Source organism: Eurosta solidaginis, chromosome 1 (genome assembly GCF_040869045.1).
Source record: "Eurosta solidaginis isolate ZX-2024a chromosome 1, ASM4086904v1, whole genome shotgun sequence".
NCBI lineage: Eukaryota > Metazoa > Arthropoda > Insecta > Diptera > Tephritidae > Eurosta > Eurosta solidaginis.
The window spans coordinates 354,508,326-354,536,160 of record NC_090319.1 but is presented as its reverse complement, the minus strand read 5'-3'; the positions used below and the strand labels follow the sequence as shown (position 1 = coordinate 354,536,160).

The 27,835-nt window shown below is 35.4% G+C and overlaps 1 protein-coding gene across 1 annotated transcript in view; it reads right to left on the bottom strand.

The window, feature by feature from the left end:
• Positions 1 to 27,835, bottom strand: part of Doa (Darkener of apricot) — a 312,594-nt gene that overhangs the window by 81,941 nt on the left and 202,818 nt on the right. Inside the window, exon 4 of the mRNA XM_067762712.1 lies at positions 17,603 to 17,801. Within this exon, the coding sequence (XP_067618813.1) occupies positions 17,603 to 17,801 (199 nt within the window). The remainder of the gene's footprint in view (positions 1 to 17,602; positions 17,802 to 27,835) is intronic.

Genomic DNA, 27,835 nt, shown 5'->3' with positions numbered 1-27,835 from the left:
AAAAAAAATTTTTCTAGTATTCAAAATACACTCCAATGCCCTAGGCGAGGATGGGCTGCGGATCAGGTTCATTAAACTGGTTTTACCATATATTGTTGCAACCCTTACCCACATCATAAATCATGCCATTACCACCTCTTGCTTTCCTAGTCTGTGGAAAGTGGCAACTGTTTTACCTGTAGCTAAAAAAAGAGGTGCTAGCTCTCCGTCTGATTTTCGTCCGATTAGTGTCCTGCCAGCCCTTTCGAAGGTTTTTGAAACAATAATGCACGATCAGATTTCTAGACATATTAATGAGCATAATATACTCTCCCCCTTCCAGTCAGGCTTTAGACAAAATCATAGCTGTGCAACTGCAATGCTTAAGATCTTGGATGGTCTGAGGACTCCTTTTGACGACAATCATTTAACGTTGTTATGTCTGCTTGATTTCTCCAAGGCATTTGATTCGGTCAATTATACGCTCTTATCCAGCAAGCTGAAATTTTACTTTGGGTTTAGTAATCATGCTCTGAGCTTAATGAATAGTTACTTAACATTCAGATACCAGCGTGTTCGAATTGGTTCTGAGATGTCACAACTGAAAGAGCTGACTATGGGAGTACCCCAGGGATCCATTCTTGGCCCTCTGATTTTCAGCCTCTTTCTTAATGATATTTTTGGAGTGTGTCAATATGCGAGATTTCATGCATATGCGGATGATATCCAGCTCTATTTATCTGACTCGCTCAAGCAAGTTGATCGTCTTTGCTGTCACATCAATGATGACTTGTCAATGATATACAAATGGGCGACTGAAAATGGTTTCTTACTAAATTGTGATAAGTCCTTTGTGCTCCCTATCAGCAAAAATCTTGGGTCACTTGACATACGACTACATATAAATAATGTGAACCTCCAAGTTGTTGATAAAATCAAGAACCTAGGATTTATAATAAATTCTAAGCTTTCGTGCAAAGACCATATAAATTCGGTTGTCAGCAAGGTGTATCTAACCCTACGCAATCTGCGGCAGTCTAGTCTATATACCCCTACTAGCACAAGGCGTCAACTTGCTTTGCAACTCCTTTTGCCTATAATAACGTCTTCTGAGCTGATATATAGTAAGCTGGATTCTCACTCCGCGCATAAGGTTGAAGTCCTGTTTAATAACATCACGCGTTATGTATATGGTGTGCGGTTCGATCATATTTCCCCCTGGAGACACCGTCTCCTTGGTTGTGGCATCTTAAATTATTTGAAGGCAAGGAATTGCATTTTTTTTTTAAACTCATGATGTCGGCCACGCCGAACTATTTAAAATTAGTTTTTACTAGGTCAGCTCATCTAAGTGACTTAATTGTACCACAATTTAACTCGGTAACATCAGCAAGACTTTTTTTCGTCAACACTATTCGTCTTTGGAACTCCATTCCGTCAAGTATAAGGAATAAGTTAAACAAAAGCAACTTTAAACAAACGCTTTATGCATATTTCAGTAGCCTTACTCCAGGAACATAGGAGAATGGCCACCTATCTCTTTTTGTTGAAACCGTCAGTTGTAGTTTAAAATTTTATTTTATTACTATTCATTTTTTTAACTCTAACTTTTACTTTTTAATTTTTATAAATCGCAAGCTTTATTTTAATGTGAATTTGTGTATGAATGCTGTTGTGCTATAAAAGATTTAAGAATCGTATTGTACTGATATATATTGAATTTTTGTTTAGAATTGGGCTGATTGTGATTTCACATCGGATTTTTCTCATTTTTGTGCCAAAACTTAAAAACTTGTACAAATTTTAAAATTTATTAGCATTCAAATACAATTTTAAATTTCGAATTTCAACAAAATCGTATTCTAGGTGTCTGAAAATGAAGAAGTCTAATAAATGTTTAAATTTTACAGCGTTAACGGAATACCTGTATAAAATTTTAATACTAAACAAATTTAAAAAAAATAAACAAATTAAAAAATGAAAAATTTATAGAAGTCTCGAGATTAGTTAAAATTTTAAAAATTTCAAACATTTTATAAAAATCAAAATAATACCTAAAACTGTTTCAGATAAAATAATTGTTCTCAAAAACAAAAAAAAAAACAATAAATAAAAAATGTTTTGTCCCATCATAACAATAGACGACTGTGCGTAAGATTTATGCATACATCAAAATGCGAAAAAATCGGAAATACACACAATTTATTTGCAGTAATGAAAAAGTAAATGTAAATTATGTACTTCATACAAAGCGTAATGGCAGAATGTCGAACAAGGAATATCTGGCGTGCTATGTTGTGTGGGTGGGGAGCGTGGCAGAGAAGTGACAAGCAGTTACCGCATGATCTGTTTTTTGCTGTTGTTGTCGCGATAAAAAAAGAAAATAGAAACGTGAAAAAGGTGAAAATCACAAAGAAAACGACGATCACGCGCGATCACTTTTGGGACACGGTAAAAATCTACTGCGACTAGAAGAACATGAATTCAACGCGTTTGTCGAAACATATTTTAGAAAACAATTTTAATTTATTTCAAATAATACATATCGTGCACGTTTTTGTTATTGGGTTTTGCTCCTACATTTCGCGGAAAAAATAAATGGCTGTCTATCACTTTTGTGTGTTTTGGTTTGTTTTTTAAGTGCTTGCCACTTTTTTTATACATTTGACATGAAATATCTACTATATATGTAACTACACTTCACAGCGCTTATTTTAATTTTTTTTGTAGGATTATGTCACCGTTGTTTCGAGATATTTGTTTATGAAATTACATTTTTTTTGTTTTGTTTTTTCAACTTTTAATGCTATTTAGTTTTAAGGAAGCGTAGAAAGGTCAATGTTTCGGTGATTGTGTTCACTGTTGTGAGTTAAATTTTTATTTAAGTTTTCAATATCATTCCAAAACATATTGAAAATTAGTTGAAAAAATACCTTTGCTTGTATTTTCAGTTATATACACATAAGCTCTATCGTCGCCGCACCGTCGGCACTATTATAAACACCGCAGTATTAAAATAAAAAATGTACTAAAATAAAAAAACTTTATTTTTCAAAACAAAAATTGTTTCTCGTAACGCGCGCACACAACCGTCTAATGAAGATTTTGATCTTCTTCTGATATAGTTTTTCGAACTTGAAACGAGCACAGGCAACATATAGCATCCGAATAGTACACATCTGTTTGGTTTTCAGAATTTTTCAAAAAAAGGGAAAAATAAAAATATAAAAAAATAGCGCCGCGCAAGAAAAGTCCCACAATGGCGCTCACCTAAGTATCTACCTTCATATTATATTATACATATGTATGTATGTACTTACATACGTGTATTAAGAATAAGTTTGGAAAATCGCAATAAGTGTGCACTACAAATACGAACTTCGGCAGAGAGAAAAATAAGAAGGCCAAAATTTGTTCGTGTTTCGATGTTGATAATATGTTTTTCGAACAAGCGCGCAAGTCTTTTGAAAGTTGTCGAAGATCACCGAAACAGACAAATTCATGCATAGGCATTAGAGATGTTGCAAATTCTCGCAAGGCGGTGTAATTTTTCTAAAATCGAATACGCCATACAGAAAAGAAGTGGCAATTGCTAAATAAAGCTAACTAGTAGCTGACTATTTCACGGGATCCCGAGAAGTAACTCATATCAAGTTAACTACAAAAAGCGAGCTATTAGCTGGTTGTAAAGTCATGCGAAGTTGCCATTTAGAAATTGAAAAAATCTGACTGAAAAATTTCCAAGTCAAAAAAATTTTAAAGTATTAGAAAGTATTCGCGTTTCTGAAAAAGTGCGCACGTTATGTTATTGGAAGCCAAATTTCAGTAAGCTTGTAGTTACCTTCATTTCCTGCAGGGTAGCTATAATACGAAAATAGCAACAGAAATTGCTCCCAAAATTTATCAATTCATTTGTTTTATTTACTTTCGTTAATTAAAAAAAAAAAACTTCAGTTAATACCATAACTAAAACTATGCAAACCGATTTTAAAAACGTTTTGGAAAAACCGAAAATTCAAAATTTTTAAAGTGCAGAGATTCAGTTCTATTCTAACAATAAATCCCTTAAAATTCTCATTGATTTTTGACAATTTTTTCCGAAGCTTATTTGAGACTTTCTACCATATAACAACAAGTCAGGATGGGACAGATCTCATACCTTTCATGAACGGAGCTGAACAAAAATGTTTGAAATTTCAAAAATTCATCAAATCTGATAAAATCAGTTGTATGGGATATATCATCATATATATTATTTCTAATTGCTGTTTTTATGTACGGGTCCCTTTTTCGCTCTTATTTGGAATCCAAATCTATAAAGTTTTGATTGTAAAGATGGAGATTCGGGCTATTAGCGAGCTTTGGGCAATTTTGGTCGTAGTGTATTATAATATATACGACCGATTTTAACGATTTTTTCAGACAACAATGTACGCCTTATATGTAATACTGTGAAATTTCAATAAAATGGGGAAGAAATTATATATTATATAATATTTATATTATATATATGTACGACAATAACGTATGACATATATGTAAGCGTATTGTGAAATTACAAGCTTCTAGCAGTTAAAATGAAGAAAAAATTACGTTAAACCTCTTATATGAACAATCGGTTGTATGGGATGTATAATGTATATGACCGATCTTGAAAATTTTTTTAAACAACAATGTACACCTTATATGTATGTGCAATTTCAATCTTCTAGCTGTTAAAATGAGGAATAAATGAAAAAATCCTCTCTTACGAAAAATTTATTATATGGGCGATATATGCTGTAGTGGTCCGATACGGTCGGTTCCGACAAATAATCAATCGGATACCCAAATATATCGGCTCACCATATTTCATCAAGATATCTCAAAAATGTACAGACAAGTTTGCGTTCAAGCAGACGAGCATGGCTAAATCAACTCAGCTCGTGATGATACTGATCATTTCGGTATACTTATTGGTTGGTTTATCTCTTCTCCTTTAAGGACTTACAATTTTAAGATTCGTGACAAACTTAATATACCATTTCATTTTCATGAGTTATAAAAACTATGCGTGTAAATAAAAATTAAACCTTCTTTTGTAAAAAAAAAATCCAAAATCTATGCTAGTTTTGGGACTCATAACTTTTACTTCGTTAGACTAAAATTTATTGGGAAATATAACTCTATACTCAAAAGAATTCTGGAAATTAAAAAAAAAAAGTTCAAAATTTAATGCAGATAAAGAAAGGGTTCTTGAATTTTCGAATTCAAAAACATTTTAGAGTGAATATGTGCTGATTTGGAGCTTTACGGCCGATGAATTTAAGGCAAACAAGTTTTTTTTTTTAAATTACGCATCTTCTTCAGGGAGTCTGACAGCATCGAAACGCGTAGGAGGGAACAGGAAGGAAAAAAATTTTGCAAAAAAACTTCTTTGCCTTAAATTCATCGGCCGTAAAGCTCCAAATCAGCCCATATAAAGCTGAAATTTTGGCCCAATTTAAAAAACCGTTCTAGAGTGAAGTTGGCATAGTTTTCAATCTCATCTCGCCCTTATGCTGCAAAAAAAGCTTTTGAGAAAAATACTTGTTCGAGATGCGCAGTTACTTTTTTACTTGAACTTATCCGAATTATAAAAACCCATCAAGTATCGAGTTTCGAAAAAGCATTTCAGAACTATGCGTTTGAAGTAAGGCCTGTTTGGCTGCACCCTAATTGAGCATGACCTAAATTGAAGAATAAGTAAAAAAAAGGTTCGCCTTTCTCTATTATATCTACCACTTATTAAGTATACTACACATCAGCAGATGTACGCTTCCAGCCATCCCCAACATTCGCATCAAGCAATGCGTAAAATTCCGCATTCGTTTACATCCCTATAATACAAAGCACTAAAATTTTCAATAACACGTCAGTCAATGACTTGACTTTCGTTACGTTTCAAAGAAGAGCGCATGCTTTCCCAAATTTTCGTGAAAGAGAGTACAAGCGCTCGCATGCGCTCTCTTTTTCACTTATAAATAAGCGAATAAAATAAATCTATGTAAAGAGTATATATTTTATTAAGATATTAGCAGCGATATATGACGTACACTTGACCCCTTTACCATGTTTTCGACCACAAAATATAAAACCCAAATAAATATTTTTGTGTGAGAGCAATTAGAAAAGGTATTGCACCCTAAGAGAAAATAACAACACGCACTGAATTTATATTTTTTTTTTTTTACTATTTTAAATCAAAGTAATTGGAATTATTGCAGTTGTGTAAATCAAGCACTTAAGCAGGAATTAATTGCGCGTATTTTTCACGATTAATCAATTGGTTAAGTGTCATTCGAATTAGAAGTTAATTTAATAAATAAATTAGTTCATTTATGCTGAATCAAATTCCAATTCTATCAATGTATCGGCTTATTGGATTAATCTAGAGCTTGTTATTTACTCACTGCTTATACTAAAATTTATAAATGCAATTCACTAAGATTTAGAAGTTATTTTTAAGAGCACAATTAATTGAGTGATTTCTTGCCAAAAAGGAATAACATTTGAGCACTTTGTTTAATAGTAGTTTGCAATGGGCAGGACTAATTATACAAATAGTTGTTTTAGGAAAGAATTTAAGTAATCAGAAAATTAGTTGGGAAGTCACAAAGAAATATTTTAGTGTTTTTATTCAATTCAAATTAGACGGTACTATTAAGCTTGCGAATTTGTAAATGGTAATATTGGTTCATATTAAAATCAATTATAAGAATAATAAATCAAGCATGCAAATAAGAATTAATTAAGAATTACTGCCCCTCATGCCTGATTAAAAAAAAAACTGTCGTTATGACAATGGGTTAGAAAAGATCGCAGCGATACGTTTGAAGAAATCTTCGTGATTAATTGACTGTGACAGCAAATGCGTCTCATACACAATCATGTTTACTAATAATCGCAATGATTCTGGAATTATTTTCGGCAACTAAGATAAGTGATAAGGACTAAGATTTAGATAAGGTAGTAGCGCTGATTACACAAAATCGCAAGATTTTTTTAAATAATAATCAATAAGGACTTTCAAAGTAAAATAAGATTTGATAATACCGTAGTTATAGCCCAACTTGTGAATTTATCAAGCAAATAAATAAGATTTAAGATCTGTTTAGGTAGTATTAAGAAAGTGGAACAACTGATAAAAAAAACTTCATTAATTTGCAACCAATTTGAAGAAAAATTGGCTTCAAAAAACCTTCAAATACTCAGGCGTTCACCCTGTCGCTATTAAAGAGCAAAATCACGCTTTAAAATTTCATACCTTGGATAATTATAATTAACAAGAGTTCGAAACTCTACCAATGACTTGCTTTGCTTTTATAAAATCTAAGGAATAGTAACCTTGTAAGCATAATTTCCTATTAATATATCTTGTGCAAACATTATTTAGCAACGTTTAATATGGGGTGATTTTTTTGGTTTGTGTTTTGATTTGCATTAAAAATTATAGTTACAAAGAACTTAAAGGTGGCACCACATTTTGAGCTTAAAACAATTTTCTCAACATTTTTCTCAAGTAGGATATGAAATTCGCAAGATCTCAGCTAACATACTTCTGGAAGAAAGAAAGAATCCTTGCTCGGAGAGAGCTATACAGCCGATAAACGGTGGCAACGTTAAACATTTTATATTCCCCCTACGCGTTGTTCTCGCGTCTTCCTCAGGGACTGTTATTGTGTTAATCAATTTTACTTTGTACAAAATAATGCAGAGATAGAGAATGAATGAACAATCTGTGGATCAAGAGCAATAAAAAAAAAAAACAAAAAAAACAAAAAAAAAAAAAACAAATTTTAATACTAAATACTCCCTGGAGAAGACGTGCGACCGTTGAAACGCGTATGAGGGAAATAGAGTTTGTAAATATGCCATTAATTTCGCGAACGTAAAGCTCCATCTCAATAACATCTTGGCAACACGTTTTTAGGTTCTAGATTAGAATATCATATCGACCTTAGATATTAAAATATATACGTTTTGAGTTTTTGTTTTAGTTCAAGACATTATCTATAAAACAAACACCCTATATATAGGTTTGATACAGTTTTTTTTTTAGTTCTTTCATTCACACAATATCTAACAACTAATTTTAGACACACCAAATCAAGTCATGCATTATTCACTCGTTTAATTAAATCTTACAATACTTTTTGCGTGCGTTTCATTATTTTTGTTCAGGTGCGCTTTCACTTACAATAAAATATAAGAAATATTGATTAGCTATCCAATCGCCCAAAAATTTATCAAACAATATGTCACATTCAATTACTAAATCGAAATTATTTCGGCAACGTTTTATTATTCTACGCGCACAGTAGGTGCCATTAACGGCTTCAATTGACGGCGATCTACGTATATAAACATAGCGCTGATATTTTACAGCGACTTTATCTAAACGACGATAAAAATGAATTTTGAAAATTTGATGATGTAAATGGCTACTTAATAGAAGTTGCAGTGTTTAACAAACGCTATTGACAACGTAGGCAACACGACTACTTGTCGTATAAAAAAAATTGTATTGCAATTAATTACATTAGATAGCAAGGGAAATTTACAAATCAAATAAAACAAGCATATTTTACGAGCAACATCACGAAATTAAATAGAGCAACTAGACGACTAGACTACAATTTTTGTAGTTCCTCTTTTATAAAATGTTGGCAGAAAATGCGGTCAACGGCATTTCGGACATTTCGGACATTTCGACTCCACTTTAACTCAAACTTCGAGTAATTGCTCTTAGTCTAGTAATTAAAAAGTTTTCAAATTTTATCACTTAAGAGGAGAATACTCATTTACTACAAAGCTTATGAAATATAAAACTTGGCTTGTGATTTAACCGAAAAATTACTATTTTCCAAAAAAGACGAATGGGACTACGAAATCATCCCTGTATGTACATAAGTGGATAAACAATTTTAGACAATCTATAAAAAAAAAAATTAAAAACTAAGCTCCAATTTGTACCTTCAAATAACTTATATATTTAAGAAAGAAAAAACAGCTCATTTTAGCTTATGAGGGGTGGAACAAGTTGTATTGGAAGCGCATAATGTCTGAATAAATTTCAAATGACTGCTTCGATGTAAATATTTATTTTATCTTTGATTCCTAGAATTCCTAGAGATTTAGTAGATGTGTTTCACGTTTTTCATAGATTGAATGCAATAAGTGAATTTTTTGCGGATTTTTCCATAAGCATGTCATTTTGCTTCCAATAACCGGCCTTAACCTCCACAATAATGCTGTTTTTAAATTGTTTTAATTTTGACTGCAACCCAAGTTTAGGGGACTGTACATCCAGTGGCTCTTCTGTTGCCTCAAATTGCCTACTCGTAAACTTTTTCAAAATCCTTGAAATATTAGCACAATAAAATTGAACGAACAACTATAAGAAGTTTCCATCTCTCACAATTTTCCTCCACCTCCAGAACTCCCTCTCTCTCTCTGTGTGACCTTTCCTCTGCCTTCATATCTCACAATTTCTCCCCAATTTCTCCACCTTCCTCTGCCTCGGGCTCTCTATTCCTAGCCGTTTGCTTCATTTTTCATCTCTTCCTTTCCCTATGCTTCTGCTTATACTCTTTCCACTCTAATTCCTATCTATTCCAAGGGAACAAACTACAGGGATATATATTTTGTGCGACACTTCGACGACCTGATCGCCTATAGGTACATACGTGCTACATTCTCTTATGTTTTTGGATCAGATCCCTTGAAATTTCCATTGATTTTTGAAGGTTCTTTTCAAAAGTTGTTTTAGATTTTCCTTCATTTTTGAAATATTTCACCACTTAAGTCGCCTTTCGGAAATAAAATTGTAAAAATCAGTACGTATTCCGAGCGACTTTCAACTTGTACTTTGCCCGACTAAAGAGAGATGGACTATACACTGAAAGAAATGGTGCTAGTAAAATCAGCAGATCGGTTCTGTAGTTCTTGACTTAACGGAGATTCGGTGAAATTATCGAATTTAATTCGACCGAGTTCTTTGTCAAACGAACAAATTAGTTTAGTAATTTCAACAGAAGAGAAATTGTGGCTCTTAAGTGAACAAAATTCTGTAAAATTGACAGGTTCCTGGCCAATATAACTGATTTTTCTCTTAACACAACTGATCTTACAGGTAATTTCAACGGCGATCAACTGTCAATACATGAGCGAATTTCAAAGAGAATTTTACGCTCACTGCGCTCTCTACTTTGTACTTATGACGATGGTGCCACTTGTTAAAAAAACACCAAAATAAGAAAACCATCAAAACGAAAAAACACACAAAATGGGAAAACAACAAAAAACTAGTTTTTCAGTTATCAATACAAAACAAAAACCCTTTTTTGAATTTACTGTGCAAAAATTATGAGATACCGGGACACCTATCTATCGGGTACAATTTTGCAACTTCTCTACCAAGCGAAATGCAAAATTGCGCCCTCTTATTGCAAGTTTTGTTTGAACGAAAAGAATTTTTCAAAGTTAGTAACATTTTGTTCAATTTTTTACGAATTTTCACTCACGCGAACGAATTTAATAAGATAATAAAAAACATCCTTTTTTAATGTTGATGTTTCCGACAACATAAAAGTTTGAGTTGTTTTGGAATCGTTTCAACTTAAAGTGTTACAAAAATTAAACTTGCCGAATTACATGTAAAGTTACTCCAGTGGTGAATTACCTTCCTGCGATTTGATTCTTTACTTTTCTATAACTGACAAGTTCTCTTTTTAAAATCTTACGTCAAACATTTATACTACAAGTTTTGTTCGAAACCATCAAGTGTGGCAACTACATGCTAGAGAAGAAATTGAGAATGAGCTGAGCTGCAGCTGAAAGAATTGAGAATCAGTTTTGTGACTGCTATTTTCATTTCTATTTGCAAAGCGAAGTTTAAAACTATAAATTAAATAAATTATAAAATATAAAATTTGGTGAAAGTGCGTTTAATAAAACAAAATCATAGTGTATAATTTTTAATGTGTGCCAGCATATTTGATGTAGCCCAATTGACGTTCGGTTAGTAAGTGCCACCGTGGTGTGATTGTAGCGGGCTCCGCCTGCCACACCGCATGTCCTGGGTTCGCACCCCGGGCAAAGCAACATCAAAATTTTAGAAATAGTTTCTCAATTAGAAGAAATTTTTTCCAAGCGGGGTCGTCGCTCGGCAGTGCTTGGCAAGCGCTCCGAATAGTGTACTTCTGCCATGATGAAAAGCTCTCAGTGAAAACTCTGCCTTGCAGATGGCGTTCGGAGTCAGTCCCGTCTGGCCAATTTGTAGGGAAAATCAAGAGGAGCACGACGCAAATTTGAAGAGAACCTCGGCCTAAAATCGCTTCGAAGGTTATCGCGCCTTACATTTATTTACAACTTTTTTTGTTCATTTGACTACTAAAACGGTCAATTACGAATCAACGATTTGTGCGAATTGACAGAAATTTCGGTTGAATTGACCCGTATTTCGGTTGATTTTACCAGTCTTTTTCTTTCAGTGTAGCATACTCTGATTCCTAAAATTCTAAATAGAAATTTGGAAATTTAAATATCCCGAATTTATAATTTTTTCTTTTAAGTTTTTATTTTTAATTAGCGCACGTAAAGAAGAGAAAGAACATGGCCGGTAAAATTTTGCATGTAATTTTTGCTCGCAGGTATTTGACATTTTCTGTCGTATAAAATTCATTTACACGCAGATTGTTGACACTTCTAGAATTTTGGATTTTTTTCGAAAACGTTTCTGTGATGGTTTAGCATAGTCTCAGTTACAAAATTCATTAAAGTTTTTCCTAAAATTAACGAAAATAAAACAAAGCAAAAAAAACTAAAATTCAGTAATAGTTTTTGCTGCTATTTACATTTTCGCCGCTGTATTAGAAGATTGCAAACAAGAAAAAATCAAGAGATATTTTGAAATAGAGTTAAGATAAAAATAAATGTCTGTACCATTTTGACCTTGAGAGAGGGTAAGCAAAGTATATCTGTAAAGCACAACTTGCAACAATAAAAAAAAAATAATTAAGAAAACATAATTATTAAACAATAAAAGTTATGATTTTAATGTATTTTTATAATTTCCTAACCAAGTGCGAAGTTGAGCTTTCGATAATTTCCACATCAACAACGATCAACAAAGGTTATATTTTTTAAATTACACGATTATTCATGCCGGCAAAGGAATATACAAACGATAGACATACGAACAACATTTTTGCTGCAACAAATGATTCAAACATCAGGTGCAAATTTGTTTCATTGCATTTACAACTCAAACGAACGAATGCTCACAAGCCAATCACTGTCGTGATCCATAAAATACTCATAGAAAATCCAATCACAGGTGTATATTGTGAAAGGCATTGCACATTTTGCCACCAAATCGTGTACACGTTCAGGCTTCCTGGGTGCTGGGATCTCACGCATTTTTATATAACGTGTCACATTATTATTGGCTTCAATGAAATTTTGCGCTACTATTTGCGATTTTTCTAAATAACGTTTGAAGAATAACATGCTCATTTTTACTTTTTTTCTTTTAAATAATATTTTTATGAGCAATGCAGTAAAAAAGGAATCAAACGCGTTTTAATTGTTTAAATGCAAAATCAATACTAAAAAGCACATGAAAATTATATAGTAAACAAGTGAAAATCGTGAAAAAAATACTAACAAACATATTGCAACGTGTTAAGTGGTCAAGTGCGGTATGTTTTGTTGTAGAATATGTTGTAGCCGTGGTCAGTAACATACCAGTCAGCATTATGAAGCGTAAAAGTAGGCTGTCATCATATTGAAGGTTTTCAAACAATCGTCGGGGAAATTTGCATGAAATCGATATACATTTTCTTTTGATAATGTAAAATGTAGTGATTCTCAGGATATGGAACAGACGGAGAACGCGTTAATCGTTCGACCTATTTCGTGAATGTGTTGTTGTAGTTTAAAAGACGAAAAATACTGACTTCTACCTGTCTAAACCAACCGCGCGTACTACTCGGTACAAATCAATCAACATAGCCGAAAAAACAACACCACATTTCCGAATATACGCAAAATCAATCTGCAAGAAGGTACCTGTCAGTGATGCCAAATGGTGGAATTTTCTCCTATTTGTGTGATTTATTTTTAATAAAAACATGAGCTTAAAGGGTAAAAGGGATTTCCGCAAGCTAACAAAACAAGAGAGTTGATAAAAAAACTGTGTAATAGGCACATTCATTTATAAAAAACCAACCAAATACACGCAAACACACCTGTACCATCAGAAAAGACGGGTACCAGTGCGTAAACGTAACACTCTTTTTATACCCAGCTGTACCGTCTGTTAACACGATAACTTGAGTAAATATTGAGATATCTTTACCAAATTTGGTGCACGAACTTACCTGGACCCAGAATAGATTGCTATTGAAAATGAGCGAAACCGGATGATAACCACGCCCTTTTTTATATATATAACGTTATATGTACATATAACATTTTGGAAAACACAAAAAACCTGATTATTTAGTAAATAATACACCTAGAATGTTAAAATTTGACGTGTGGACTGATATTGAGACTTGATAAAAATTTGAAATTTTTTTAAATGGGCGTGGCACCACCGGCTTGTGATAAAAACAATTTTACAAGTATTTTCACTTGTTATTAGTTGCTATATGTGACCCGGTCTATCAAAAGGTGACTTATGACTCAAAAAAGAAATTGCGAGAAACCGCTATTAACAGCTGTTTACAGCTGTTTTTTAATCATAAGCCACCTTTTCATAGACGGGGTCACATATATACACACAACCATACGAGTAAAGCTACTACACACCTGTTAAAAACTTCGAAAAACCCCTGACTGCTTATAAAATCTTATACATGATTTTTATATAGGAGGTTGTCACGCCGCGGTTGTCAACAAAAAAGAATAAAATTAAATTTTAGGAAAAATTTTATCATCGACCTTTACAATAATCTCCCTCTAACTCTGCCATGATTTAAAGCACCCTTTGGGAATAGAAAAAATCTCAGGGAGCAATATCGAGGCTATGGGTGGGTGAGGTAACGTTGGGATGCCTTTTCTTGCCAAAAACTCTTGCACGAGGAACGAGAAATGGGTCGGTGCATTGCCGTCTTGCAAGATCCAAACATCCTTGGTGAGACATTTTCTCACCCCATTAAGAGCATCACTGTTGCAAGTTCTGAAGGTTATAAAAATAGGCACACATTTACGGATTGCCTCAAGTTAACATAAGAAAAAATATGGTTTAGGCTTGCTGGAATACAAATAAATCGCAATTTTATGTTCGAAAATGATGATAACATTTTTATGTTGGCGAAAGATCTTCAAAATGTTTGCTGGGAGTTAGCAAAAAAATTTTTGGCAAGTAATTTCTGTTTATATGTATATCTATCGCATATATGCATGCATTTGTACATATTTTTATTGTTTAAAACAATCACTAATTAGCTTCCGTATGATATGAGCAATCACACATTACAAGTGTGAGACAAACAAGTTGCAGTGCTTTATTGAAGATACTCGTATGAAGAAGCATATGACGTCGAAGTGATGAGCTAATACAGAGGTTTCTTCATCACATACAACCCAGGAATGCTGCACCTAGGTGTCCTTGATTTCGAGAGTGAAACCTACTTTTTGATGGGCTAATCAGATCTCCTTCTAGCAAGCAAACATGGTTTATGATCCTTAATTATCTTTATACATGTGACCGATTTTCGTGCATCGCTATTCTCCCAAGAAATATCATAGAAGAGCTCTTTATTTTACGTATTTTCATGTCTACGGGGATCCCTCTTGAGTAACCTTGGGAAATAGAAAGTTCAAGTTAAATTTCTTAACAAATAATTTTGTTTCTCATTAATCAAAAATAATTATCAATCGGATGAGTTTGAATGTATCAATCAGTAATCACACCAAAGGTCCTGGGTTCAAGTCCCGGGTAAAGCAACATCAAAAATTGAGAACAAATTTTTTTAATTAGTGTATTGATGTCATGAAAAGCATGTCAGTGAAAATTTATCTAACTTGCAGCTTCCGTTCAGAAACGGCATAAAACATGTAGCTCCTGTCAGGCAAATTTGTAGGAAAAATTAAAAAGAAGCAGGACGCAAGATGAAAGAGTAACACGGCTAAAATCTCTTTGGAGGTAAATCGCGTCGAGTATTTATTTTAGTTTAATTTTTAATCCGTAATCAATGGCACTATCTGCTTAAGAATGCAAATAGACATGGTTAAGTTAGGTTAGAGTGGTTACCGGTGCGAGCACCAGTGCACTTAGGCCCAAAAAGGTCCCATTGTGATACCACGTGGATCTCTCCCATACTCAAACCAGCAGGTCGACACAGCAAACGTCAGGAGTTTCTGAGGTTCCAACTTAGCCAGATCACAAAGATCGTCAAAGAAGGGAGATCCTAGAGATTTCTTCCTCTTGTGCCAAAGCGCGGGACAATCGCACAGAAAATATTTGACTGTTTCTATCTCCTCTTCGTCTTTGCAGCTCCTGCAGTAATCATTACAGGGAGCACCCAGCCGTTGTGCGTGCCTGCCGATTGCTATGTGGCCGGTTATAAGTCCAACCACCAGAGATATGCCCCCCCTACCAAGAAGAAGAGACTTTTTGTGCGTCTCGCGTCCCATTTAGGCCACACGAGCTTGGAGTGGTAGTAGGATTCAAGATTGCTCCAGCTCACCACCGCTTCCCTACGGAAAATCCCTTTTAAAATGAGCTTACAGGTAGCGAGCGGCATGCTTAATCCCTTCCAGGACGACAAAAGCGGAACGGATGTGCCCCCTCTTGCAAGTTCGTCAGCCATCTCATTGCCCGGTTTATTCGAGTGTCCAGGCACCCATACCAGACTGAGGGAAGTTTGCTCAGCGATCTCGTTAAAAGATTTGCGGCACTTCAGACATAATTTTTTATATATTTTATTTTAGAGAGAGCAAACCAGTTCTAACAATGAACCGCCAACAACAAAGGCGTTGCTTTGACAAGCAAAGTACGCACTGTGCAAAGAAAACAATAGGGGAAAAATGCAAAGCAACAAAGGCATGGCTTCGGCTGAATGTGTTGTAAAAGTTAAACCATCGCAGGAGTGCGGGTTCGATTCCCGGTAGAAAGGGATTTGAAGGTATAATCGAAATGGCTGTTCATCCTGATGCCAAGCAGATTACATTTTTTTCCAAACTATTCGATAGATTAATTCGAATTCATTCATGAGATTAATTTAAATTGATTCATTTAAATAAGACACAGGCGAGTCGTTCACACCCCCACTGAATAAACTATATGTTTCACAAACTACCTTGGCCAGAAATTGATTCAAAAGTTTTTGAACATCGATCGACATAGGCAACCAATCCACCAGTGGTTTATCATCGGCTGAATCGCCATCGATCCATCGATTACTAGACATCGACTGACCGATCGACGGCTCACCACCTTTAGCACCAACGAACCAGTGATTTGTCATCGGATGGATGGATACAGCGATACCCCGATTGTTTGATACCGACCTCTCATCCGTTCACCGATTTAGCGAATCTACACTGCTGATTTTGGGTAAGCCTTGAGTATAAAATAAATAACTTGAATTCCAGTGTCGTTTTATTGCCTGAATTTGAACTGTCAGAAGTAAACTAAGCTCAACTTAACTGCACCCTAAACAACCGGTCATTGGGTGACAGGGTCTAAGTTTACTGAAATAAATATGAAATAGCTGTCGATTTAAAACGGTCGGGTGGTATGGCTATGAAATAAATCGGTTTCGCCTGAAACGAAAAAATCCCGAGCCGCTCCGGTACATAGAACCGGTTGCCTTGGGAAGCGCGAAAAGTTTCACTTGATTTGATAAAAATTTCACTTGGTTTGAAAACTTTATTTGATTTTTTCATTTGACTTGAAAAAAGTTTCATTTGATTTGTAAAAAGTTTCATTTAACTTGAAAAAAGTTTCATTTGACTTGAAAAAAGTTTCATTTGACTTGAAAAAAGTTCCATTTGACTTGAAAAAAGTTTCATTTGATTTGAAATTTCATTTGACCTGCAAATGCTATACACAACTGAAACGACGAAGATTTTGCCTTCACTGCTCTAAATAAAGTATTTTGTTAAACATAATGACATACTTAGATAAAATTAGTTGCTAGTCCATGAAATTCATATTTTTACGAACCTACTTATTTAAATAAATAAATTTTCTTAGTAAAAAGTAAAATATTACATATATTACGTATACATATATATATAAAACTAAAGGTCTGCTTAGTTAATCTTAGCTAAATTACTACTTTTTTCATTTTACAATGAGCTCTATTCAATGTTTCTTTCATTTTGTGATTCTAAGCACACTTTCAAAAATTAAATTAAGTATTACAAAATTTTAAGTCAGTCATTTTATTAAAGTTGTGTTTGTCTGTTGGTCTATCCAAAAGTACCAAACATAATTACAACAAAAATACGTAGATAAAAAGTATTTTGTTCAGTTAATTATGATTAGTTTTACGTTTCTTTTTTAATATTAATTTGTCTTTTGTTTTCTGTTGCAGTTTTTTTTAAATTTAATTTTGTACCTGCATATAATATGAAAAGTTTTTACCTTAGAATGTGAGCGCCGATTGTTACGTCCAGTTTCCCGTTCTTCAGCCACCTTGGCGCGATCGCGATGCCGTCGCCTTGAACTCGAATTGGAAGTTTCATCTCTGTAACGATATTTATGTACACGCCTACTTGAGGTGGGTGACTTACGGTGTGAACGTTTGGATCGTTCTTTACGTCGACGTGATGAACGATCAAAGCTGCAGAAGATTTCAATAAAAATTGTTGTAATTATTAATATTTGAAAGTAGTTGTGAAACAATAACAATCGATGCACAATATGACCTAAAATCATTTAAATTAACTATCGGAAGCAGTTTTCGCATGAGAAATAATTAAAACGGTGACAGCACAGGTTATTGCCGGTGGCGACAGCAGTTAGTTACAAGTGTTGAGAGCGTGGATTGCTACAGACAGAGGTACAGGCGCTGAAGAGCGGTTTTTGTGTGAAACTTGTTCAACGGCAGCAAATTTTAATTTTTTATTTTACAATTTCGATTGATCCGCTATTGCTTAAAATAGCAGTTATTAGTATTAAAAACTACAATCAATTGCATTCTTCTGCTTGGCTTTGATTTAGTTTCATTGGCAGACAGAGACCTGTAGATGAGTTGCAGCAACAGGCGCTGAATTGCCGAATACGCCTTCTCTCTTTAGTTTCCTTCTTGCACAGCTGACTGTCCGTTGTGAAGTTTTTTTTATTTATTTATTTTTGTATTTTCTTTTTCTTGTCTGACTCCGTCCGTTGCCCTCCGCTCTCTGCCGGTGTTTGTTTTGATTTGATTTGTATTTTCAAAACAAATGAAAAAATTATTTTGAGTGCAAATGAAAATATTTTTATGTCACACAAATTTGAAGGTATAAAATAATTGAAACGACTCAGGCATGCTCAAAATAGTAGGGAAGTACGAGTCTTTGAATGATAGGAATGGTAGGAAACCCCAAATTTGTGCAAAAAGGGAGGAATCCTACAAACTGGCCACAGTTGAAAATTTTAGTTTGTGGGTATATAAGAACAAGAGGAAAACCGAAAATTGTGAAAAACTAAATATATGTAAATAATTCACGTTCTGTGAAGTGTTAAAAAGAAAATCAGTTCTTATAAATACGAATAAATATGTTTTAATTTTTTTTTTTATTTTATCACTTCATAGAAGCCGAATTCTCCCTCCCTCCCTGAATTCGTTAAATAGTGAAATATGCTGTCCAGCGATTATTCGAAGGTATTCCTAAATTTGTTCAGTGTTTTACTTCCCGTTTTCGTTGAGCAGAGCTCACAGAGTATATTAACTTTGATTGGATAACGGTTGGTGGTACAGGTATAAAGGAATCGAGATAGATATAGACTTCCATATATCAAAATCATCAGGATCGAAAAAAAATTTGATTGAGCCATGTCCGTCCGTCCGTCCGTCTGTCCGTTAACACGATAACTTGACTAACTAAATTTTGAGGTATCTTGATGAAATTTGGTATGCAGATTCCTGAGCACTCATCTCAGATCGCTATTTAAAATGAACAATATCGGACTATAACCACGCCCACTTTTTCGATATCGAAAATTTCGAAAAACCGAAAAAGTGCGATAATTCATTACCAAACACCGATAAAGCGATGAAACTTGGTAGGTGAGTTGAACTGATGACGCAGAATAGAAAATTTGTATTTGCGTGGCACCGCCCACTTTTAAAAGAACGTAATTTGGCAGTCCTTGAAGATATTATGATGAAATTTGGCAGTAACGTTACTCCTATTGCTATATGTATGCTTAATAAAAATAAGCAAAATCGCAGAACGACCACGCCCACTTAAAAAAAATTTTTTTAAAGTCAAATTTTAACAAAAAATTTAATCAGGCCTGTTCTGAATTCCGACTCGGAATGAAAAGTAAAACGACATTGATTTCGACTCGGTTTCTATTTGGTGTTCTCAATTCCGATTGTAAAAAATCGATTCGAAGTCGATTTCGAATCGTTTTCATTCCGATTCGGTAACCAGTTTAATCAGCTGTTTTTGTTTATGTGTTTTGGTTTAAGTATCGTAAAATTTGATTTTAATTAAGAAATGCCTGCAGATATGGTTTTTGGATGCGCAGACGCAAGAAGACGTGCTATTGTGCGTGCGAATCGTAAAAATGCGCTGGATTGGAATTCAGAACAGGTCGACTTCATTTCGATCAGCATCGATTTGTTTGCCTAATAGATTTCTTGATAGAAGTTTTTAAAGAAAGATTTATTATGCCAATTTAACTCAAATTTAAACAAAAAAATACACACAACTCTTCCAAATAAAATGAAGAATTAAAAAAAAATTATTTGAAAGACAAATATCGCAATATTTGTGTATAATCTGTCAATTAATTTTCATTCCGACTGCTCAGAGGCAATACTTTTCAAACCGATAATTTTTGGTCGGAATCGAAATTGAGAACACCAATCCATTTCGATTCCGAAAAAATTGATCGGAATCGGAATTCAGAACAGGCCTGAATATCTTTACAGTATAAAAGTAAATTATGTCAACATTCAACTCCAGTAATTATATGGTGTAACAAAATGCAAAAATAAAAGAAAATTTCAAAATGGGCGTGGCTCCGCCCTTTTTCATTTAATTTGTCTAGGATACTTTTAATGCCATAAGTCGAACAAAAATTTACCAATCCTTGCAAAATTTGGTAGGGGCTTAGCTTCTGGGATAATAACTTATTTCTGTGAAAAAGGGCGAAATCGGTTGAAGCCACGCCCAGTTTTTATACACAGTCGACCGTCTGTCTTTCCGCTCGGCCGTTAACACGATAACTTGAGCAAAAATCGATATATCTTTACTAAACTCAGTTCACGTACTTATCTGAACTCACTTTTTATTGGTATAAAAAATTGCCGAAATCCGACTATGACCACGCCCAGTTTATCGATATCGAAAATTACCAAAAACGAAAAAAATGCCATACTTCTATACCAGATACGAAGAAGGGGATGAAATATGGTATTTGGATTGGTTTATTGACGCAAAATATAACTTTAGAAAAAAACTTTGTAAAATGGGTGTGACACCTACCATATTAAGTAGAAGGTAATGAAAAAGTTCTGCAGGGCGAAATAAAAACCCTTGAAATCTTGGCAGGAATACTGTTCGTGGTATTATATATATAAATAAATTAGCGGTATCCAACAGATGATGTTCTGGGTCACACTGGTCCACATTTTGGTCGATATCTGGAAAACGCCTTCACATATACAACTACCACCACTCCCCTTTAAAAGCCTCATTAATATCTTTAATTTGATACCCATATCGTACAAACACATTCTAGAGTCACCCCTGATCCCTTTATGGCGATATATCGAAAAGGCGTCCACCTATAAAACAAAGCCCCACGCCCTTTTAAAATACTCATTAACACCTTTCGTTTGATACCCATATTGTACAAACGCATTCTAGAGTCACCCCTGGTCCGCCTTTATGCCGATATCTCGAAAAGGCGACCACCTATACAACTACCACCACTCCCTTGTAAAACCCACATTAATACCTTTAATTTGATACCCATTCGTACAAACACATTCTAGAGTCACCCCTGGTCCACCTTTATGGCGATATCTCGAAAAGGCGACACCTATAGAACTAAGGCCCACTCCCTTTTAAAAAGACTCATTAATACCTTTAATTTGATACACATATCGTACAAACACATTCTAGAGTCACCCATGGTCCACCTTTATGGCGATATCTCGAAAAGGCGTTCACCTATAGAGCTAAGCCCCTCCCTTTTAAAATACTCATTAACACCTTTCGTTTGATACCCATATTGTACAAACGCATTCTAGAGTTACCCCTGGTCCGCCTTTATGCCGATATCTCGAAAAGGCGACCACCTATACAACTACCACCACTCCCTTTTAAAACCCTCATTAATACCTTTAATTTGGTACCCATTCGTACAAACACATTCTAGAGTCACCCCTGGTCCACCTTTATGGCGATATCTCGAAAAGGCGTCCACCTATAGAACTAAGACTCCCGCCCTTTTAAAATATTCATTAACACCTTTCGTTTGATACCCATATTGTACAAACGCATTCTAGAGTCACCCCTGGTCCAACTTTATGGCGATATCTCGAAAAGGCGTCCACCTATAGAACTAAGCCCCACTCCCTTTTAAAATACTCATTAACACCTTTTGTTTGATACCCATATTGTACAAACGCATTCTAGAGTTACCCCTGGTCCACCTTTATGGCGATATCTCGAAAAGGCGTCCACCTATAGAACTAAGACCCCCGCCCTTTTAAAATACCCATTAACACCTTTCGTTTGATACCCATATTGTACAAACGCATTCTAGAGTTACCCCTGGTTCACCTTTATGCCGATATCTCGCAAAGGCGACCACCTATAGAACTAAACCCCACGCCCTTTTGAAATACTCATTAACACCTTTCGTTTGATACCCATATTGTACAAACGCATTCTAGAGTCACCCCTCGTCCACCTCTATGATGATATCTCGAAAAGGCGCCCACCTATAGAACTAAGGCCCATTCCCTTTTAAAATGTTCATTAACCTCTTTCATTTGATACCCATATCGTACAAACAAATTCTAGAGTCAACCCTGATCCACCTTTATGGCGATATCTCGAAAAGGCGTCCACCTATAGAACTAAGACCCCCGCCCTTTTAAAATACTCATTAACACCTTTCGTTTGATACCCATGTTGTACAAATGCATTCTAGAGTCACCCCTGGTCCACCTTTATGCCGATATCTCGAAAAGGCGGCCACCTATACAACTACCACCACTCCCTTTTAAAACCCTCATTAATACCTTTAATTTGGTACCCATTCGTACAAACACATTCTAGAGTCACCCCTGGTCCACCTTTATGGCGATATCTCGAAAAGGCGTCCATCTATAGAACTAAGACCCCCGCCCTTTTAAAATACCCATTAACACCTTTCGTTTGATACCCATATTGTACAAACGCATTCTAGAGTTACCCCTGGTTCACCTTTATGCCGATATCTCGCAAAGGCGACCACCTATAGAACTAAACCCCACGCCCTTTTGAAATACTCATTAACACCTTTCGTTTGATACCCATATTGTACAAACGCATTCTAGAGTCACCCCTCGTCCACCTCTATGACGATATCTCGAAAAGGCGCCCACCTATAGAACTAAGGCTCACTCCCTTTTAAAATGTTCATTAACCTCTTTCATTTGATACCCATATCGTACAAACAAAGTCTAGAGTCACCACTGGTCCACCTTTATGGCAATATCTCGAAAAGGCGTCGACCTATAAAACTAAGCCCCACGTCCTTTTAAAATACTCATTAACACCTTTCGTTTGATACCCATATTGTACAAACGCATTCTAGAGTCACCCCTGGTCCACCTTTATGCCGATATCTCGAAAAGGCGGCCACCTATACAACTACCACCACTCCCTTTTAAAACCCTCATTAATACCTATAATTTGATACCCATTCGTACAAACACATTCTAGAGTCACCCCTGGTCCACCTTTATGGCGATATCTCGAAAAGGCGTCCACCTATAGAACTAAGACCCCCGCCCTTTTAAAATACTCATTAACACCTTTCGTTTGATACCCATATTGTACAAACGCATTCTAGAGTCACCCCTGGTCCACCTTTATGGCGATATCTCGAAAAGGCGTCCACCTATAGAACTTAGCCCCACTCCCTTTTAAAATACTCATTAACACCTTTCGTTTGATACCCATATTGTACAAACGCATTCTAGAGTTACCCCTGGTCCACCTTTATGGCGATATCTCGAAAAGGCGTCCACCTATAGAACTAAGACCTCCACCCTTTTAAAATACCCATTAACACCTTTCGTTTGATACCCATATTGTACAAACGCATTCTAGAGTTACCCCTGGTTCACCTTTATGCCGATATCTCGCAAAGGCGACCACCTATAGAACTAAACCCCACGCCCTTTTGAAATACTCATTAACACCTTTCGTTTGATACCCATATTGTACAAACGCATTCTAGAGTCACCCCTGGTCCACCTTTATGCCGATATCTCGAAAAGGCGGCCACCTATACAACTACCACCACTCCCTTTTAAAACCCTCATTAATATCTTTAATTTGGTACCCATTCGTACAAACACATTCTAGAGTCACCCCTGGTCCACCTTTATGGCGATATCTCGAAAAGGCGTCCATCTATAGAACTAAGACCCCCGCCCTTTTAAAATACCCATTAACACCTTTCGTTTGATACCCATATTGTACAAACGCATTCTAGAGTTACCCCTGGTTCACCTTTATGCCGATATCTCGCAAAGGCGACCACCTATAGAACTAAACCCCACGCCCTTTTGAAATACTCATTAACACCTTTCGTTTGATACCCATATTGTACAAACGCATTCTAGAGTCACCCCTCGTCCACCTCTATGGCGATATCTCGAAAAGGCGTCCACCTATAGAACTAAGGCCCACTCCCTTTTAAAATGTTCATTAACCTCTTTCATTTGATACCCATATCGTACAAACAAATTCTAGGGTCACCCCTGGTGCACCTTTATGGCGATATCTCGAAACGGCGTCCACCTATGGAACTAAGGATCACCGCCTTTTAAAATACTCATTAACACCTTTCATTTGATACCCATATCGTACAAACAAATTCTAGAGTCAACCCTGATCCACCTTTATGGCGATATCCCTAAATGGCGTCCACCTATAGAACTTTGGCCCACTCCCTCATAAAATACTCTTTAGTGCCTTTCATTTGATAGACATGTCATACAAACACATTCCAGGGTTTCCCTCGGTTCACTTTCCTACATTGTTATTTTCCCTTATGTTGTCACCATAGCTCTCAACTGAGTATGTAATGTTCGGTTACACCCGAACTTAACCTTCATTACTTGTTTTTCTTTTGGTTTTGAGTTGTGTTGATTTCAACCCAATTTCAGGACGAACAACATGAATGTTGTGAGCTTTGCGCAGAGTTTCTTAATATCAATTTCACACAGAGATTTAATGAAATAATTAGTAAAGTTTTCTACATTAATGTCCTTATTGAACACAATCTCGCAAGCAAAATACAATTCTTTATTGAATGCATGAAGCAGTCACAAATCAGAAGTTTTTTTGTAAAATCGAACATTTTTAGGGCTGCTGAGTTATTCGTTAATGAACACGTGACCCTGTAGGAATCTGAAATAATATTTGTTTCATTAAAAAAAGTTTGATTCCATTAAGCTTCTGTGTGAAATTAGTTAAATAGTTAAATGAAATTTCCCAAAGTATAAAATTTCTTCCACGAGTTTTAATTTTATAAACAAAATTTGTTATTTTTAAAGTTTTTGTAGAACATTCAAGGTTCGAATCGAGCTCAAGGCCAGAACAATAATTTTTTTCTAATGATAATTATTATTTTTTAATTTTTCTAAATTTGAAAAATTGTATTTTGTTTTTGGAATAGTAAGTAGAAAAATTTTCAGACAACCTGCCATAGCTGCGCAGATAGATCCATTTCGAAGGGTGCTAAGCCTTCATCATCAGTACGCTTTAGGCATGCTGCGCTGTGAGTATTACAGCCCTGAATTTAAAATTCAACAGAATATGTTTTAAAATAGGTTGTTAAATGAATGAGCATCACAATCTGAGTGGACTTATTAGATGTTAAAATTAAATATACATATAAAGACGTGTCAATATTATAGGGGCCGTTCAAGTAGAGCTTTAGCGGAATGACTTCAGGATTATCTCAAGGATCATATCTAAACTGTTTGGGTTAAATTTGGGCACAATTTCAGGATCACTTCAGGATTAATTTAGGTATCACTTTGGGAGAATTTCACGATCATTTCGATACTATTTCGAAAGCATGTCGGGAGTATCGATATGATTCCGAAAATAATACAGAAGTGACCCTCAAATTTCTCCAAAGTTACACCGAAATAGTTTCGAGACGTTCCGTAAAATAATCCGGAAGTGCTCTTAGTCATCCGGAAATGTTTACGAAAAAGTCGCGAAATAGATACAATTCAAAATTTGATGAAAGTCCGTCAATCTGTTATACTTGGACACAAGTGGCACTAAGCTCTAAAGTTATGCACACGCTTCCTCCCTTTACGGAATGTCGTGCTGTCCCTGCAAAAATCGGGAGTACTCCATGCATGCATGTATGGAGTACTCGCTATCGACCAAGCGAGTGCTCCAAAATTAACCACAATTCATACAAAAAATATGGTCCAATTAACATTGCGATGTCCTAGGACCGGACCATATAATCCAGCTCCGCATTACATCAGAGTAATCCATGGAGTAACCACAGTCCAATAAACATCGTGTAGTGATTACAATCGTTAAAAACGAGCAATGATCGGCTTACAACATGTTCGTGTAGAAACATGAGTTGGTCCTTCGCTGCATTACAGTGGAGTAGAATGGTAAGTACTCCAGTGGACCACATGGTCCAACGATTTTTGCAGGGGTGTCCATCTATAATTGAATGATTTGGTATGCCTTCTTCTCATGGAAAAACACGATGGGTTCCTCTTTTACTGCATGAATCGATGTGTTCTAGTGTGTATGGGTAAAAATGACGTTTAATCGACTCTATCTTTTTTAATCGACCCAGCGGGTTAGCGGGCTTAGAATATACCGGCGGTAGCTATGCCTGTCGTAAGAGGCGACTAAAATACCAAATTGATTCAATGGGTTGTGTAGCGCAACCCTCTCAAGGGGTTGCCAGCGCAATACATAGCTTCACCAGCCCAATTGTCAACCTCAACTACACGTGGCGAATCCTGTTTCATTAAAAGTCGAGGCTCTAGCGACCCCGAACTCCTGATGGATCTAGGGGGGCGTGATGGCCTAGATTATTGCATGTGGTCATACCAAATCGTTCCTGAGATGGGCTAGTACGTTTATGGTGCTCGTTACCAGAACGTACCGGATCTGCATCCGGCAAAGGACCATCAACATCGATAACACTCCCCAAGGTCTTCGCTACAACAACAACAACAAGTCCCGTTTTTACTCCCTTTTTTACCACACTTTTACGGATATGCTTATATAAGTTTCGCTTTTATCATATATATTATTTCTAATTGCTGTTTTTATGTACGGGTCCCTTTTTCGCTGATTTGGAATCCAAATCTATAAAGTTTTGGTTGTAAAGATGGAGATTCGGGCTATTAGCGAGCTTTGGACAATTTTGGTCGTAGTGCTTTTGTTTAGCTATATTTTATTAAAATAATTTGTTAAAAATAAACGATTGTGAGCACACAAAGAAATCTATTTGTACTATGGCACTATTGTGAATATGCTGCACTGCATTACCGGCAGTTGCTACCATACGCCAAATGGCAGCGCAAGCTGTAAGTTTTAATTGATTTATAGAAAAGCTGATTTCTGTTGATATTTGATAAGAGATTTTTATATTGGTTGCGCAGGATGCGCACGGGTCCGGCTCGTTCACTCTTAATATAAGTCCTCTTTTATCGCCGAGCGTTCATGTGAGCAAATCTTGATACTTGAATGGCCCCCTACTTAGTTTTTGTATTGCTAAATACCTACTAAATAAGTAAATATGATAGGCAGGATTTCAAAGTCATTGTAGTATTTGAGTGCCGATCGAAGATATAAGAATACTTCCAACACTTGTTACCGGCAACTTTGACTCTCCAAATGCAGCAAAGCAAAACAAGAGCACTTTTATTGAGGCACAAACAAAAACTATATTTACAAAACACATATAGAGGCAAAACAAAATTATGGCATCTGCACTGATAATTTTAAAATTGTATGATCGCATTACACTGTGCAATAAATCAAAATGTTCAAAAAAAAAAATATGTAAGTGAAAGAGATTATTGTTCAACTTTAAAAATGCTTTTAATACTAAACGCCACATTTATTTTTTATTGAAAACTTAAGTCTCCTAATCTATAAAATCTGGATTTCTTAAATATGACTTGAGCTTTACTTGATAAAAATTATTTAAAATAGCTCATATATCACTTTTTTAACCATTGACATAGCTATGAAACAGTGGAACGGATTAAAAACGTATGTATTTGTGAAACATTGAAAATATATCGATCTTTTTGGTGAGTTTTTGTCATTTATATCACACCAATCATTTCTATTCGACTAGCAAGAGTTGGGAGATTGATAAGCTTCAGTCGATAAGTATAAGGGAGAATATTATATACAGAGTTCCTTCGTAAAT